At 42.6% G+C, this 16724-nt stretch overlaps 1 protein-coding gene across 1 annotated transcript in view; it reads right to left on the reverse strand.

Annotated features, from left to right (window-relative positions):
• The window catches only part of LOC140122346 (ceruloplasmin-like), a 64454-nt gene that overhangs the window by 11994 nt on the left and 35736 nt on the right, over nucleotides 1-16724 (reverse strand). The window contains exons 10-16 of the mRNA XM_072143101.1: nucleotides 16077-16224; nucleotides 14372-14584; nucleotides 13017-13212; nucleotides 10895-11034; nucleotides 6416-6544; nucleotides 6220-6326; nucleotides 4760-4967 (exon numbers count right to left, since the gene is read on the reverse strand). Of these exons, the coding sequence (XP_071999202.1) occupies nucleotides 4760-4967; nucleotides 6220-6326; nucleotides 6416-6544; nucleotides 10895-11034; nucleotides 13017-13212; nucleotides 14372-14584; nucleotides 16077-16224 (1141 nt within the window). The remainder of the gene's footprint in view (nucleotides 1-4759; nucleotides 4968-6219; nucleotides 6327-6415; nucleotides 6545-10894; nucleotides 11035-13016; nucleotides 13213-14371; nucleotides 14585-16076; nucleotides 16225-16724) is intronic.

Raw genomic sequence — 16724 nt, forward strand, 5'->3', positions numbered from 1 at the left:
GCAGACTGACACATGTGCCATGCCTGGCCCATGTGTTAAATCTGATAGTTCAGCGTTTCCTCAAGACATACCCCAATCTGTCTGATTTGCTCACGAAGGTGCGCCGCATCTGTGCGCATTTCAGGAAGTCCAGCACAGATGCTGCCACTCTCAGGGCAGCGCAGCGCCGCCTCCAACTGCCCGCTCACCGACTGTTGTGCGACGTGCCCACGAGGTGGAATTCAACACTGACCATGTTATCCAGAGTTTACCAGCAGCGCCGAGCGATTGTAGACTGCCAGATGTCAACTTCCACCAGAACTGGTAGTCAGGTCAGTCAGCTTCCTCAAGTCTACAATGAGGAGTGGACGTGGATGTCTGATATCTGTCAGGTGCTGAGTAACTTTGAGGAGTCAACACAGATGGTCAGTGGCGATGCCGCCATCATCAGCCTCACCATCCCGCTGCTTGGCCTGTTGAAAAACTCTCTGGTCAGCATGAAGTCGGAAGCTTTGCGCTCCTCACAAGAGACAGGGGAAGAAGATTCCCTTGTTGATAGCCAAAGCACCCTTAGGTCTGTTTCTCAGCGCATATCGGAGGAGGTGGAGGTGGAGGAGGATGAGGAGGAAGAGGAGGAGAATGTTGGCGAGACACAAGAGGGGACCATTGTTGAGTCCTACACTGTTGAGCGTGTATGGGCAGAAGAAGAGGAGTTGGAGGAGTTGGAGGAGGAGGAAATGGACAGTCAGGCCAGTGAGGGGAGTGAATTCTTACGCGTTGGTACTCTGGCGCATATGGCAGATTTCATGCTAGGCTGCCTATCCCGTGACCCTCGCGATCAAAGAATTTATTCCAGCACCGATTACTGGGTGTTCACTCTCCTGGACCCACGGTACAAGCAAAATCTTTCCACTCTCATCCCTGGAGAGGAAAGGAGTGTGAGAATGCATGAATACCAGCAGGCCCTGGTGCACAAGCTGAAACAGTATTTCCCTTCTGACAGCGCTAGCGGCAGAGTGCGTAGTTCTGCGGGACAAGTAGCGAGGGAGAGTAGGCGAGCAGGCAGCTTGTCCAGCACTGGCAAGGGTACGCTTTACAAGGCTTTTGCCAGCTTTATGTCACCCCAGCAAGACACTGTCACCTGTCCCCAGTCTCGGCAGAGTAGGGCTGATCTTTACAGAAAGATGGTGAGGGAGTACGTAGCTGACCATACCATCGTCCTAAATGATCACACAGCTCCCTACAACTACTGGGTTTCAAAGCTGGACATGTGGCACGAACTGGCGCTCTACGCCTTGGAGGTTCTTGCCTGCCCTGCCGCTAGCGTCTTGTCAGAGCGGGTTTTCAGTGCAGCTGGTGGCATCATCACCGATAAGCGTACACGCCTGTCGACTGACAGCGCTGACAGGCTGACGCTTATCAAGATGAATAAAGCATGGATTTCTCCTAATTTCAAATCTCCAGCAGGTGAAGGAAGCTCAACCTGAATAATTTATCCACTCCTCCTCCTCCTCATTTTCCTCCTTCTCCTCCTCTTTCTACAGTAAAGCAGAGGAAACTGGCTGTTTTTTGACAGGGCCCACTGGCTCTAGGTATAGTACTTTATGCATTTAATTTTTCTGGAGGGCCACCGACACGGTCCTCTGTTTTAAACAATTTTTGGGAGTGCCACATACAGGCACTCAATCTATTCAATTTTTCTGGAGGGCCACCTTTCCGGTCCTCTGTTTTAAACAATTTTTTGGGACTGCCACATACAGGCACTCAATCTATTCAATTTTTCTGGAGGGCCACCTACCTGCTCCTCTGGTTTGAAAAATTTTTTGGACTGCCACATACAGGCACTCAATCTATTCCATTTTTCTGGAGGGCCACCTACCTGCTCCTCTGGTTTAAAAACTTTTTTGGACTGCCACATACAGGCACTCAATCTATTCCATTTTTCTGGAGGGCCACCTACCTGCTCCTCTGGTTTGAAAAATTTTTTGGACTGCCACATACAGGCACTCAATCTATTCCATTTTTCTGGAGGGCCACCTACCTGCTCCTCTGGTTTGAAAAATTTTTTGGACTGCCACATACAGGCACTATCCAAATTGAATTGTCTCCATAGCAGCCTCCACACGTTGTCTCCATTGCTACCTCCAAAAGTCGTCCATATAGCTGCCTCCATACATCGTCCCTTTATCAAACGAGGTTTGTCAGGCCGAAATTTGGGTTGTTTTCATGGATTCCACATCAAAGTTGTTAACTTTGTCGCCACCCTGCTGTGTTATCCACAAAATACACTGGCAAACTTTTACCATTTACGGATATTATTTCAGCGCTTCTTGCGCATCTGTTTACATTCCCCTCACCCGCCATATCCTAAACTTATAAGAACGCTACTACACTTGATCTTATACAAAAGGTTCTTAGAAGTGCTGTTTGGGGAGTAGCCTAGAGACAGGGGCTTGGATTGGCGAAAGCTCGCCTAGCAGCGGAGCGCCAGCTCCATGCGCATCATGCGCTTCTTGCGCATCTGTTTACATTCCCCTCACCCGCCATATCCCAAACTTATAAGAACGCTACTACACTTAACTTGGTGCAGGCTGGGACCGAGTCTGACCCTGGGGCTGGTCATATACTGCCGACGCAGAGGATTGCGGGGCCTACCTCGGTCCAGGTCTCAAAGGCCTACTATACCTCCAAATCCTCCCACCCCTCCTCCACCTCCTCCGAATTACCATCCGTGGGCATGGTGCCATCAGTCGGTAGCTCTAGGCACAGCAGCAGTGCCGTTGCTAAGCGACAGCAGGCGGTGCTCAAACTGCTGAGCCTAGGTGATAAAAGGCACACCGCCCAAGAGCTATTGCAGGGCATTCCACATCAAACTTGTTAACTTTGTCGCCACCCTGCTGTGTAAGCCACAAAATATACTGGAAAACTTTTTTCATTTACGGATATTATTTCAACGCTTCTTGCGCAGATGTTTACATTCCCCTCACCCGCCATATCCCAAACTTATAAGAACGCTACTACACTTGATCTTATCCGAAAGGTTCTTAGAAGTGCTGTTTGGGGAGTAGCCTAGAGACAGGGGCTTGGATTGGCGAAAGCTCGCCTGGCAGCGGAGCGCCAGCTCCATGCCAAGAACCAACTAACATAGTTTTAACTGCAGTACCTTTAATCTACTACTAGTTCACTGCCTCCATACATCGTCCCCTTATCAAACGAGCTGTGTCAGGCAGAATTTTGGATTGTTTTCATGGCTTCCATGTTAACTTTGTCGCCACCCTGCTGTGTAATCCACAAAATATACTGGCAAACTTTTATCATGTACCAATATTATTTGAGCGCTTCTTGCTCACCTTCTTTGGTTCCTCTCTGCTACCCATTGGTTTGAAGCCTGAGTCCATTTAGGGTATGTCGCCATGCCACTCTCTAGCCTTCCGCTGCTGCCGCTGCCTCTGCATGCCGTCCCCTATAGTGTCAGGGTCAATTATTGGATGTTTTAGATGCTATCTAGCTTCATTCTGTCACTCTGTCATGGCCATGCTGTTGCCCATAATTTTGGCATAATGGTGCGATTAAGCAGCCTCAGAGGCATCCATGCATGCTGCCCCTGCTGTTTCCTGTCCATTTCCGTGGTGTTTCCATCCTTTTCTGAGGTTCCCAGGTGTTTGGCCAAGCTTCCCTGTGCAGAGCCTTGGTCCCCTTGAAAAATGCTCGAGTCTCCCATTGACTTCAATGGGGCTCGTTACTCGAAACGAGCACTCGAGCATCGGGAAAAGTTCGTCTCGAATAACGAGTACCCGAGCATTTTAGTGCTCGCTCATCTCTAATTGGCAACACTCCAAAATTGAAAAAAATTTAAAGTTCTTTTGACTCCAAAGTGTCCATGCACAGTGCAGCTCCTACACACGGGAGCCTTTCTCAATCTTAATAAAGGCTCCAGTGTGTAGGATCTGAAACATTGCGTGGACACTTTGGAATAAAAAATACTTAACATTTTCAATGTATTTTTATATACAGGCAGTACCCGGGTTACATACAAGATAAGTCCCATAGGTTTGTTCTTAAGTAGAATTTGTATGTAAGTCGAAACTGTATATTCTATAATTGTATAATTTTCTTTTGTATTGTATAATAATTGTAATTGTATAATTATCGTTTGTATAATTTATTGTCCCAGTGACAATTGGAGTTTTAAATTTTTTTGCTGTAATTGGACCATGGATTATCAATAAAGCCTCATTACAGACACTTTACAGCTGATTATTGCAGTCTGGGACTATAGTAAAGCATCTAGAGAGCTTCACCAGAGGTCACAGGAGGCAGAGAGGTCCGTCTGTAACTAGGGGTCATCTGTAAGTCGGGTGTCCTTAAGTAGGGGACCGTATATATATATATATATATATATATATATATATATACAGGCAGTCCCCGGGTTACATACAAGATAGGGTCTGTAGGTTTGTTCTTAAGTTGAATTTGTATGTAAGTTGGAACTGTATATTTTATCATTGTAATCCCAGCCAGAACTTTTTTGGTCTCTGTGACAATTGGATTTTAAAAATGTTGGGTTGTCATAAGAATCAATATTAACACTAAATCTTCATTACAGACACCAGTGATAACTGTCACAGCTGATCATTGTAGCCTAGGACTAAAGTACAATACATTACCAATATCCAGTGGTCCATTTGTAACTATGGGTCGTATGTAAGTCGAGTGTTCTTAAGTAGGGAACCGCCTGTATATATATATTTATATTAGAAAAGTGACAGGTGTATAGTACCATGCATCATGTTGCTTTCAGTGAAGTCTGGATCATTTTTGTTTACTTCCTCTGGATGCAGGGAATATTTCTGGATATTTTCATCTATATACCACGATGCATTTTCATCAAACACCATGAAAAGGAGAAAATAACGCAGAACAGGTTCAAATGGAACATAATTTCTCTGGCAGACGACAAGGGATCCGATCAATCCGCTGTATGTGTCCTAAGAAAGAAAATGGTGTCAATATAATTAATATTTTATGATACAATCTACTATAAGCTGTTATATTCACACATGGATACATACTGGGAAAAATGAGCTGCTGAGGTTTGGATTTCTGCCATGGTTTGCAGTTATGAACCGTCATAGGTTATCAGGACGTCTCATTGTCTAGTCCTGTTCCCTGAGGCTGGTCAATGTGTGGCCCCTCAATACAGTATCATTGACTTATGATGATACAGTGTGATGCTATGAATCCCATCCAATGCAATGTTTCGGATCCATGGGGGTCTAACTAGCTCAAAAAAAAATTAAATTGTACCATTTCAAGTACGCATTTTGGGCATCAATGTGCTATCCATACACAAAGGTGAACATTATCTGCAAAGTTTGGTGCAGGCCACTGGTATGGTGGAGCAACATACTCAAACACAATCAGATAAAAGAAAAATTAAGTGTGTTGGAAAAGCACTAATATTGTGGCGCTCACACTAAATATGGTGCAGCAAGAAAAAAAACGGCAGTTTTGTGTCTGAAGGTGAATAATGAAGGCCCCCCTCCCCTGTTGACTATTAGATCAACCGCAATCCTATCAGCAACTGCAGTCTGGCTCTAGATACATCTAGCAACTGCACAGCATGTGTGTGAAAGCTTCCAGAGTTATTCTGGGTATTGGCTAGTGGTCATTATACTGCAAAACAACTATGAATACTGTGAACCCAGGTAGAAAATTGGTCCTGCCTACATAACATCCTCACATGGAAAAAGTCCAAACATGCATCAGGCAATGATGGGACAGATACAGTGACATTTGCTTGAATTTGTCCCAATGAATTAGTATTGTATGTATGTTATTGTAAAATACTCTCTCTAAATAGAGTCAGGCATATTTACCAATACTGTACTAAAGTGACTTAAAGGGGTTGTCCAACCACATCAAGTATAACCCCATGGATCAAAGAGAACAGGAGTTGGTTGTACCCCATGTGACTGGAGCAGCAGGTTGGACATGCAAGCTGCCTCTCCATTCAATGTCACCCTGGAAGTCATTGATGGAAGTAATGGGTTATGGCACTTGGGTCCATCAGTACCATAGAATTAAATAGAACATCAGGCATATGTGTGACTGACCGCTCTGTCCTGTGGATAGGAGAAAACTTTATGTGGTTCTCCATCTGGCTGGACAACACTTTTAATGCATTACATAGTTCATCATCGATTGCATTATAAAAGTTTTATAAAAAACAAAACTTGCCTTCACTTGATTAACTAAGGAGTAGTAAACCCAAGTCAGGCAATATTTTTCTTGGCTACTGGGTCCTGAACGTTCCACAATATTCCAAACATACTTCTGTACCTGCCCTGTGGTAATGTAAATACATGGTAAATTGTCACATGATGAGTGATACTGTATGACATCATCTTGTGATCATTTTCTCAAATGTTCTCACCAGGCTCAGTAGGCTTGACATCATTATCCTCTAGTTGAACACCATGTGCATAGACGGAGTGCGGTCGACTTGCCATGTTTTTAAAATAAATCTCCACTCTGTCACCCACATTTGTTATGAGGCGGGGACCTGTAGTATGAAGAACAATCTAGGCTGCAATGAAATCTGTTACATTTTTTTCATCATAGATTCAAACTTCAAAAAGGGACAAAAGTGACTGCACACCTACTGCAATTTGGAACCTTGCTTCACAAGCCCCGCCCCTAACTCAACCCCCTAGTATGGCTACAAAGTATAATAATGTCCCCACACTATTTAATGGCCCCCACATTGATCTTTCTTAGAATGCCACTTTTTTCATAAATAAATATTGTTTTCATGGAATAACAATGGATGGTATAAAGAATTTCGCTTCAAAGCTACCTTGAAGACAGCCCCCTTAACATCAAGTATGACTGTTAAGAAGCCTAGTAATATGATAAGGGATAATCTGATGAGGGAAGATCTAACCCTTAAGGACCAGGCCCTTTTTCATTTTTATGTCTTTATTTTTCACTCCCCACCTTCAAAAATCAAGAGAGCTCTATGATACAACAGAGCTAATTGGCAGCTTGTTTTCTGCCTAACAAATTGCACTTCATAGTGATGGTATTTAATATTCCATTCCGTGTACTGGGAAGCGGGAAAATTCTGAATGCAGTGAAAATGATGAAAAAACGCATTTGTGCCATTTCTTGTGGGCTTGGATTTTACGGCTTTCCAAATGACATGTCTACTTCATTCTTTGGGTCAGAACGATCACTGAGATAGGAAATTTGTATAGGTTTTCATACATGTACAAAAATGAAAATCTCCAGTTCCAAAGAAAGGGCCACATGTATCACTCGTTTTTTCTGTTGTTTTTGCGCCTTTTCATTCAGGTGCACCGTTTTCGCGCCATTTTTGCGATTAAACGCCAAACTAGCCACGCAGCAAAAATAACCAGCTTTCCCTCATCTATCTTACCAATCCAGATGTTTTGCTGCGCCTAATGATATTCATCACTTGCAACATTTTCATTTAGGCGCAAAAACTGGCGCAAAAACACTCCAGCCCGAAGGTGGCGTTATCTGAGAAGAAAGCACTGAGCCCCTTTGCATAACAGCTCATTTCTAGCAGCGAAGCTCAGCCAGACACTAGAACAGATTATAGATACATTAGATACACTGCAGACACTAGAACAGATAATAGATACATTAGATACTCTGCAGACAGGAGCTGCAGACTCTATTTACAGTTCATCGCCTTCTATTTATAAAATATTCTGCAAAACGCTGAGCTCAGAGCAAGAGAGAAGAGAACTTTGCAGAAGTTTGCAGAATGTTGCAGATACGACATACAAGTGTCCCCCATGTAATTCTGCACAGTATCTGAGGGGGATACTGTGCAGAATTACAGGGGTGCAGCAGGAGATCAGCACTGGGGGATCCCCTCCAGGAGAAGCCCCTGCTGAGGAGGTCACTGGGTGCAGGGTGTCACACACCTGGGTGCTGCTGTGAGTGTTATCTTCATTCTGGGCTGTGAGAGAAGCAGAGAGGAGCTTGTAGCAGGATCACATGTAAGTGCCTGAATCTAACATTGCGCCTAAACTGCGCCAAAATTGCGCCTAAGCTGGTTTAAAGTAAAGTGATTAATAAGAGGCAGAAAATATACTTATCACAGATGGTTGTAGCTTGTGATAATTCTGGCAAAACAGTGCGCCAGAATTTAGGCGCAACTACTACACTTAGGCACACAAAAGTGTTAAATGCGGCCCAAATTCTTCATTTTGCCGTCTTCTGTTGCTAATAACTTTTTCATACTTCGGTGTATGGAGCTGTGGGCGGTGTACTTTTTTGCGACTTTAATGACCTTTGGTTCACTTTTTATAGAATTTTTTACATATTTCAAAATGGCAAAAAAATGCCATTTGCGACTTTGAGCGCTATTTTCCTTTAGGGGGTTAAACGTAGTGAAAAAACGCTATTATATTTTGGCAGAATTAGCAGCTTCTGCTGCCTCCCACAGAGCGGTGTCTTTAGCACCGCCTCCCCTATGCTGGCCCCGCCCCTCCGACTGTGCCTGGGATGAGAAGAAAGGAGACAGTCATCACGTGACGTGGGGACATAGAACCAGGTGCTGAGCTGCTGTGGAGCCCAGAAATGCAGTCTGAAATGTGGAGTGTGCAACAGGAAACCTCCATGAACCTGATCCTCTGCAGCTCCTGCTCTGTTTAGTTGTTGGCCACAGCAAGGAGGGAGAGAAATCAGGGAGCTGTCTGACCAGCTCCATGTAATACTAACAGCCTCTGGTCATAAACTGAGGGCTCCACAGCAGGGATGACAAAAGATTAGTAAATTACTGAAAAGTGCCACCAACATTACAGAATGTAAAATGTCAGTGTATATTGGAGTGCATGTACAGTGTCTATGTGGGAATAAATGTGTGTGAACAAGAGTGTACATTATGGCTCACATTTATTAACCTCTCCATGCTCCTCTGATAATAGTGTACGAAGAAGGCTCACGGGGTTTACAGAAGTAAACTGGTGCAGTCTACCATAAGTTTCACTTACAGGCTCGCCGGCTGATGCAGGTCTTGGAACTGTTTGTAGTAAGAGCAGGAATAGCATACGGGGCGGAAGCAGGCGGGACTAGCAGTGCGGACACGAATAAATTAAATTCTAGCGATGCCAAGAAAGAGTTAAAAAACATGCATATTATCTGAAGGCGCTCATGATGATGTTATCTGAGCGCCTTCAGATAATATGCATGTTTTTTTAACTCTTTTGGGCTCAGTGTCCGATATATCGGCCGCTGATTGCAGTGACTTAGCGCTCAGCTTCCGATATATCGGAGGATAGTGCCTCCTGCATTTGTGACGTCATCCTGTTTCGCGATAGGGTGATGAATGTATGGGACATTCATTTGTAATTTGATTGGTCCAGCAATGTCGATCCCTGCCACTTATAAGTCAATACAGAAGACAGAAGTTAAAAGTGCATGTCGTGTGCGGAGGAGGTAGTAGTCCACGCTGTGTGCGGAGGAGGTAGTAGTGCACGCCGTGTGTGGATGAGGTAGTAGTGTACGCCTTATCTGAAGGAGGTAGTAGTGCACGCCATGTGCGGAGGAAGTAGAAGTGCGCGCTGTGTCTGGAGGAGGTAGTAGCGCATGCAGTGTGCAGAGAAAGTAATAGTTCACACCGTGTCTAAAGGAGGTGGTAGTGCACGCCGTGTCTGGAGGAGGTAGTAGTGTATGCCATGTACAGAGGATGTAGTAGTACACGCCTGGTGTGAAGGTGGTAGTAGTGCATGCATGTTTGGAAGATGTAGTAGTGCACGCCGTGTGCGAAGGATGTAGTAGTGCATGCCGTGTGCAGAGGTGGAAATAGTATACGCATGTGTGGTGGATGTAGTGGTGCCCGCAATTTGAGAAATTTCTACTAAAACTATAACCCTAAAATTTGTAAAAAATAAGCAAACGGAAAAAAACATATGGAAATATAAAGAAGACAAAAGTTTTCTACAAAAAAGATGTAGTATGACTTTTTGTCTACAAAATAGAACGTTTGAAAGTCAGAAAATTGTAATTTTTTTCACATTTTTCATAAATTGTGGAATTTTTAACCCCCAAAACCCCAACCAATCTGAAAAGTTATACTACTAATATAAACTACAATGTGTCACAAGAAAACAATCTCAAAATCAGTAAGATAAGTTAAAGTGTTAAAAAGTTATTGCAACACGAAGAGACACTGGAAAACTCTTTTTCCTGCTTCAAACAGATGGTAAGTGTCCTTTAATAAATGTGTCCCTATATGTTTTGGGATATGTATCCTGCAGGTATTGGTATTAACCCCTAGCCGCCAACCGCCATAATATACAGGCTGACAGGGGTGTATATTGCGGCAAACACCTGGGGCTAACAGCCATGATCGCTACCATTTGAACAGATAGTCACACCCCATGATGTCATCGAGGAGTGACAATGTGTCTCCATAATGACTGCAGGACCTGTCATGTATGCAGATCTGTGCCAGGGGTAGCAAATAAAGTTAAATAATTTTTTTTTTAAATCATCCCCTTTCCCTAGATCTCATATAAAAATAAACTGGAAAAAAAAATCATGAACATGTTATATATCGCCACATCTAAAGAGTTCAAATGTATAAATATCTAAAAATGGTTACGGTAATCCTGTTTGAAAGAAAACTTAGTGAAATTATATATAAGCAAAAAATGTGGTGTGGCTACTGCATGGGCAGGGGCGTGGTTCAAGGGAAATTGCTCCCTTTTTCTCTTCCTGAAAAGTTGGGAGGTGGGATTTTACTTATCCCATCCTGGAAAACTTAGTTGAATACCTGCATGCATAATAGGACACACAAGGAATGTTTCATATGGTTGGAGGGTTTCTTAAACTATAATATACTTACTGTACATTACTTATAAAATAAAGTATTTACCCAAAATTCCCAAATGCTTCTCATTCTCTGTTCTTTCCTTTATGATTGTGAATGTCGCATCACGGAATTCTATGTACTTAACCTTCTTATATGTTGATCCCAGAGATGTTCGAGTTTTGTTTAAGTAAATATCTCCAGTGCTGAGTAAGAAAAAATCATTACAATGTGTACCATACAACAAGAGCCTTTGTAATACATTTGGATGTCCAGTTCACACACAACATGTCAGGTCCACCACAACATGTTTTGGATCACATTAGCTGTTGCAGATCACCTAAGACTTAACGGGGATGTGAACTGACCCTCAACAATAGGAAAATCGGGTGCGTTACTGTTTTTTAAATGGAAGTTATCTCAAGATTCTTGTACATTTTGCAAGCAATTGTCCTGCTTCCATTGCCTGTGTACATTCATAAATTCAAAATGGAAGCTCTGTGGTTTATATGGGGACATTCGCATCCAAACATAAACCTTTGTACACTGTGCTGAGTCTTCGACTAGAAGTTGTACCATACTGCAGCACTTTTGCTATTTAAAGGAAACACCTAAAAAACACAAAAAAAACCCTGTAATACTAATCCTGCTCCTCTTTACCTTGATCCCGGTAACTCTAAGGAAGGTCTAGAGTCGCCAGGACTACAGAGGTGTTAGTTGATGGTTATCCCCTACAGAGTCAAGATAAGGTTAGAGGGAGGTGAGGGACACTGATGCACTTATGCACAAGTTAAAACTTGCCATGTGATTCCTGCCCTCTTCTTGTGTATATATATTGCTATCTTTCATTACTGAATCTTTATGTTTTTTTCTAACTTAGGCTATGCTCACATGCACATGTGCATGCCTCAAGCCACACAGAGCAGTCCGCTGGTTTTATGCTTGGAAGTCATTTGTGTGTGAGCTCCACTCACACACACAGAGCTAAGACAATAATAATAGACTGCCTAGGCCACAAACTTGGGCAGGAATAATAATAATAATTCCTTTTTTTATATTACGCAGGGCTGCACAGTTCTTGCCAAATCCCTAATGGGGCTCACAATCTAATCAACCTACCAGTATGTTTTGGAGTGTGTGGGGAAACCAGAGGAAACCCTCGAAAACACAGAGAGAACATATGAACTCTGTGCAGATGTTGACCCTGGGACATGAACCCAGGTCCCCAGCGCTGCCAGGCTGTAATGCTAACCACTAAGCCAAGGTGCTGCCCCAAGACCTGCTTTAAGTTTTGTCTAAGTTTGCAAAAACTTTTATTTTACTAAAAACGAACAGCAAGATTGTGCCAGATAATTAAACAGCGTGCACAACAATTGAATTATCAGGCGCAATCTAGGCAGGAGTAAGGCAAACTGCATTAAGGCAATTTGCACCACTTTTTATATATCTGGCCCATATTATTGTGTCCGCACAAGTTTTTTTTCGTCTAAGTTTGCATGACAAAAAGAATTTTTGGAGCTTGCACATGTATTTATTATATGTCCGCGCCAAATTTGGTCATGGTTGCATTTTGTTTGACACTTTTGTAGGTGTATGTTTCCCTAGCTTGCGCCATATGTGTTACTTGTGCTGTGCCACACTTATGTCATGACAGCTTGAAGCAAAGTGCATCAGATTGGGGGCTCATTTACTAAGGGTCACGCTTTGCACTTTTTGTCGGACTGTGCACCTTTTTGGCCCTAAAACGGCTTGCGCAGGTATTTAAGTCTGTTTGCTGGGATTGTGGTGCATGCGACCCCTTTTGTGGCGCAGCTGCGCTGGCTTCCATGTGACACAAATCATGGGGCGTGATTTGGACAGACCGCAGTATTTTACTTTTGTTAAATTTTATGCCCTTTGTTTAAAATGCACCACAGAAAAGATGGTGAACTCTGTCGGACCTGAGCGGGGAAGCGACACATTCATGATTTTAGGCGCACAATCTTAGTGAATCGTCACACGCTGCATTATTGACGGACAATGAACAATTCTGTTTACACCAGTTTTCAAATATATTTTGGCCAATGATTTTTATTAAAGACTGAGGAACCAAACCACTGGTAGTAGACATATCATCACTGTAAGGCTGCATTCACACGACTATTGGGGACCCGTATATACAGCTGCAAATTGACAACTGACAACTTACCTGTTTTTATGCCACCCATACTCAAAGGAGCGGTTGGGAGAATAGTTCCATTCTATTTCTACAGCTGCCAAGTAGTATACAATATTCCGGGAATACTGGAATGGTGGATCTGGCTGGCCACATGCGTGAACCGTGTAGTGCTGTCTCATTCCGCCCGTGTAGTGTTGGGCTATCATGCACTCAATGTTAAAAGTACCTAAGTGGAATTAATAGAGCTGTAAATGTATATTACATGAGAGTATACACAATTAAAATACATTTAATTTTGCTCCAATGCATCTACAATGAACCTTTTAAATGTCTGTACTAGCTTGGGAGACTCCTTTATTATATATTTACAAAAAAGTGATAGATATTATTTAAAGGGAGTAACCCTTTCAAGACTAATAATAAGAGTGGTCCCTAACTGGACAGACTTGGACCGAACAAGGTGCTGAAGATAGGACGTTCATAAAATTGATATATGATGCCTGGAATCCCTTCTTTCCAGCAGACCTGTAAACAAATCAAATTACTGACCACAGTCCCAAGGACAAGACTCTGAGAATTGTAGAGATATATTCCTATATAATGATGATAAAAGTTTTGGGCTTCTGTTTTGCGGGAAGTAAGGGACTCCTCGCATCACTATGATTGGAGACCCCTCCTTGACATTGTGGTTTGTCTACGTAATTTGTCTTGCCTAAGGTTTATCCATTTCTGAATCTCCAGACCAAGTCTTGCATGCTTAAAACTTATGACAAATTCCCTTTAACTAGGAAACATGCCCTTTTTTTGCTTAATTATCAGCCTTTTTAAAATTATTTTATACTTACATGTTTTATGCAGCAGCTGTATTCCATGTGCCTTTTAAAGAAAATCTACCATTTGCTTTTATGCATTGTGAAACATACATACGGTACCTTAAGAATGCTGTAGCTACATTGATGCAGAAACATATCTGGTTTAATCCCTGATCTGAGTGGTTTTGCTCAAAAAACTATTATAAAATTCCAGACCTTGAGGAAGCTGGGTGCCTACATAAACACATCACCCACAGAGCTTCCTGAACTATCCAGACAGAACTAATCAACCTGAGTTGAAAGACTCATACACAGCAGCTGAGGGATGGTACAGCGATTGATTACTTCTGCCTGTCAGTGATGCCATATTCTCAGCTTATGCAGGGCAGGACAATGCTGGAGCAGTGCATAATTAGGAGGAGGAGAAGCGCCGGGGCAGCCACAGGAGCGACAGCGCCTCATCACCATAATTTTATAATTTTTTTTCAATGTTGTTTATAATGTTGAATATTATACAAAATGTTCATCCCTTTACATTCAGTTCTAGTTTTATGATTTTTAATTGTCACTTACCCACATTATCAGGGTTCATTGCCACTGTGTAGGACATGTGTGGGAATAAGCTTGCTACATCCCTTGTGGTTCCCTTCGTGTAAAAGGTATTTCCTGTGAAGTGGATTGCGTGCATGTCAATCACCCCGCCTAGTCCGATCATGTGCCAGCGAACTGTGTCTCCCTTACACATCTCTAGCCCGGGCAGGTTCCCATACATATATCCATTGATAGCTGTAAATAAAATATAAGTGTTAAGCAGACCTACAGATCAGAGATAACTATAAGCCATGGGATGTCTAATCACGGTGGGCCCCCACTGGCCTTAAACTGTTAAAATATTGTGTATATAGTATATTGTATGTATATTGTGCAAATAGTGTATACATAAAACCAAATGCACTACGTAGATGATCAAAATTTACATAGGTACAGCACTAGAACCAAGCTAAAAATAAAATTGACCAAGCTTACTACATAGCTATAACACCATAACCATGCTTACTCTGGTAATTTACATTATATGCACATCCTTTCAATTTTTGCACTACACTGTTAGGTCCCATACACAGCTAGCTGTTTTTTAATGCTAATTCACAGCCCCGTTGCTTTCCATGAGCTCACTCAGGGTGTGGTAGATGCATGGTGCAGTGGGTAAGTTGACTTTTTCTATAATCAGTTGTGTGAGCTGTGTGACGGGTCACAAGCAAGGGCATGGACCATATGCAAGGGCGGGCCATAAACAATGCCCATTGTTTATGGACCGCGATATGCACATGTTCATGTACATGGAAACTTAGGTCAAATTAGAATTTATACTACAGGCTTATGAAATACAAGGTTTATCATAGAAAAAATGTGCAGGCTGCTTTGCTATCTTTGCTGTCATAAATAACTGAAAGCCCCCAACACATATGCATTTTGACTAAACTCTGCATTTTGTAAGAAGATACATGAACACAGTGGCGTAACTTGAAGCTCAAAGGCCCCAGTGCAAAGTCTGTGCCTGGCCCCCGACTATAATGTATGGGTTATAGTAATAGTCTTCTCATATGGGAAGGTGACATCTTATGGGCCCCTAAACCTCCAGGGCCCGGTTGCGAACGCGACCTCTGCAACCCCTCAAGTTACGCCCCTGCATGAACATATCTTCAAACCACCCCGATTGAGGGGAATAGAATACAGGTGGCCACAATATGAGGGGACAGTGTCTGCAACATGAAGGGAATGGAGGCTACTTTGAGAAGGGGAGGTAGAGAAGGGCCAAAAATAAGGGGGGAGGGAGGCAGAAGTACTGAAAGCTCAGGAATTATAATTTGCCTATTTACCAGGCAAAACACATGTTGTTTCTTACCGACCAATCCGAGCGCATCAAGTGACCATAGCCTATGGAGAAGAATAAATAAGTAGGACAGCATAGCCTATGGAGCAACTTCTGGATCAGGTTTTGAGGTGGCAATGTAGGTAAGTCTCATGTTATAGGGTTACCTGCATGTGGCCACCTGCAGCAGTCAGCAGTCACCTGCAGCAGAATGCTTCAGAAATTGGTCTACAGAGGGGCCACCTTTCAAATATACTGCAACTGTAAATTGCTTAAAGCTAGCCACCAGTGAATTCAGAGTGGTTATCCAGTGTTCAAAAATTTCTTTCTTTTTTTTTTTTTATCCTACATGAAATGATACAAATGCAAAAAAATCCTGTTGGTCTCTATTGTGTATGTACTTACCATGCATCCAATTGGACAACCGAAAAAAAATATCGTTCTTGTTCACACTTTGGGGGTCATTTGTAAATAACTGAATGTTCCTATCCAGATACAAGCTTTTATTCTCATCAAATATAGTCGCCAATATAATATAGTTGTGGTCAATCATCTGGTGTAAGCAAAAGAGGCAATAATCAAATTTCTGGTGCAGCATAAGACTGTCGGTTCCTACTTTAGACCTACTTTTAGACAATTTCCCATAAGACACGCCCCTTTCTCGTGATGCCACGCCCATTTTCAAAGAAGGGCATGTCCCTTATTCGGGAGAGTCGGAAAAGTGACAAAAATGGTCTAAAAGCCTTGATTACTGTGGTGCAAAGCATTTTAGACAGTGTTATAGGCTCAAAACCACCAGAATTGTGGCGCAAGTGCGCTGATACATCCCCCCCACTATGACATCAGTTACTGTCAGTTTACCTACCTTGATTTATCATCCTTTTTTTTTTTGTTTAAATGGAGATAAAGAACATATATTCCGACAGTAGTGTGCACTTAGCCTTACACAGCTACATATATGGGAATGTCATAGAATAATATAAAATAATAAACAGGAAGGGGTACAATTGCATGTTCTTCTGCAGATTGTAAGCTAAGTCTTTCCTGCAGCTT

The sequence above is a fragment of the Engystomops pustulosus genome, chromosome 3 (assembly GCF_040894005.1).
Source record: "Engystomops pustulosus chromosome 3, aEngPut4.maternal, whole genome shotgun sequence".
Taxonomy (NCBI): Eukaryota; Metazoa; Chordata; class Amphibia; order Anura; family Leptodactylidae; genus Engystomops; species Engystomops pustulosus.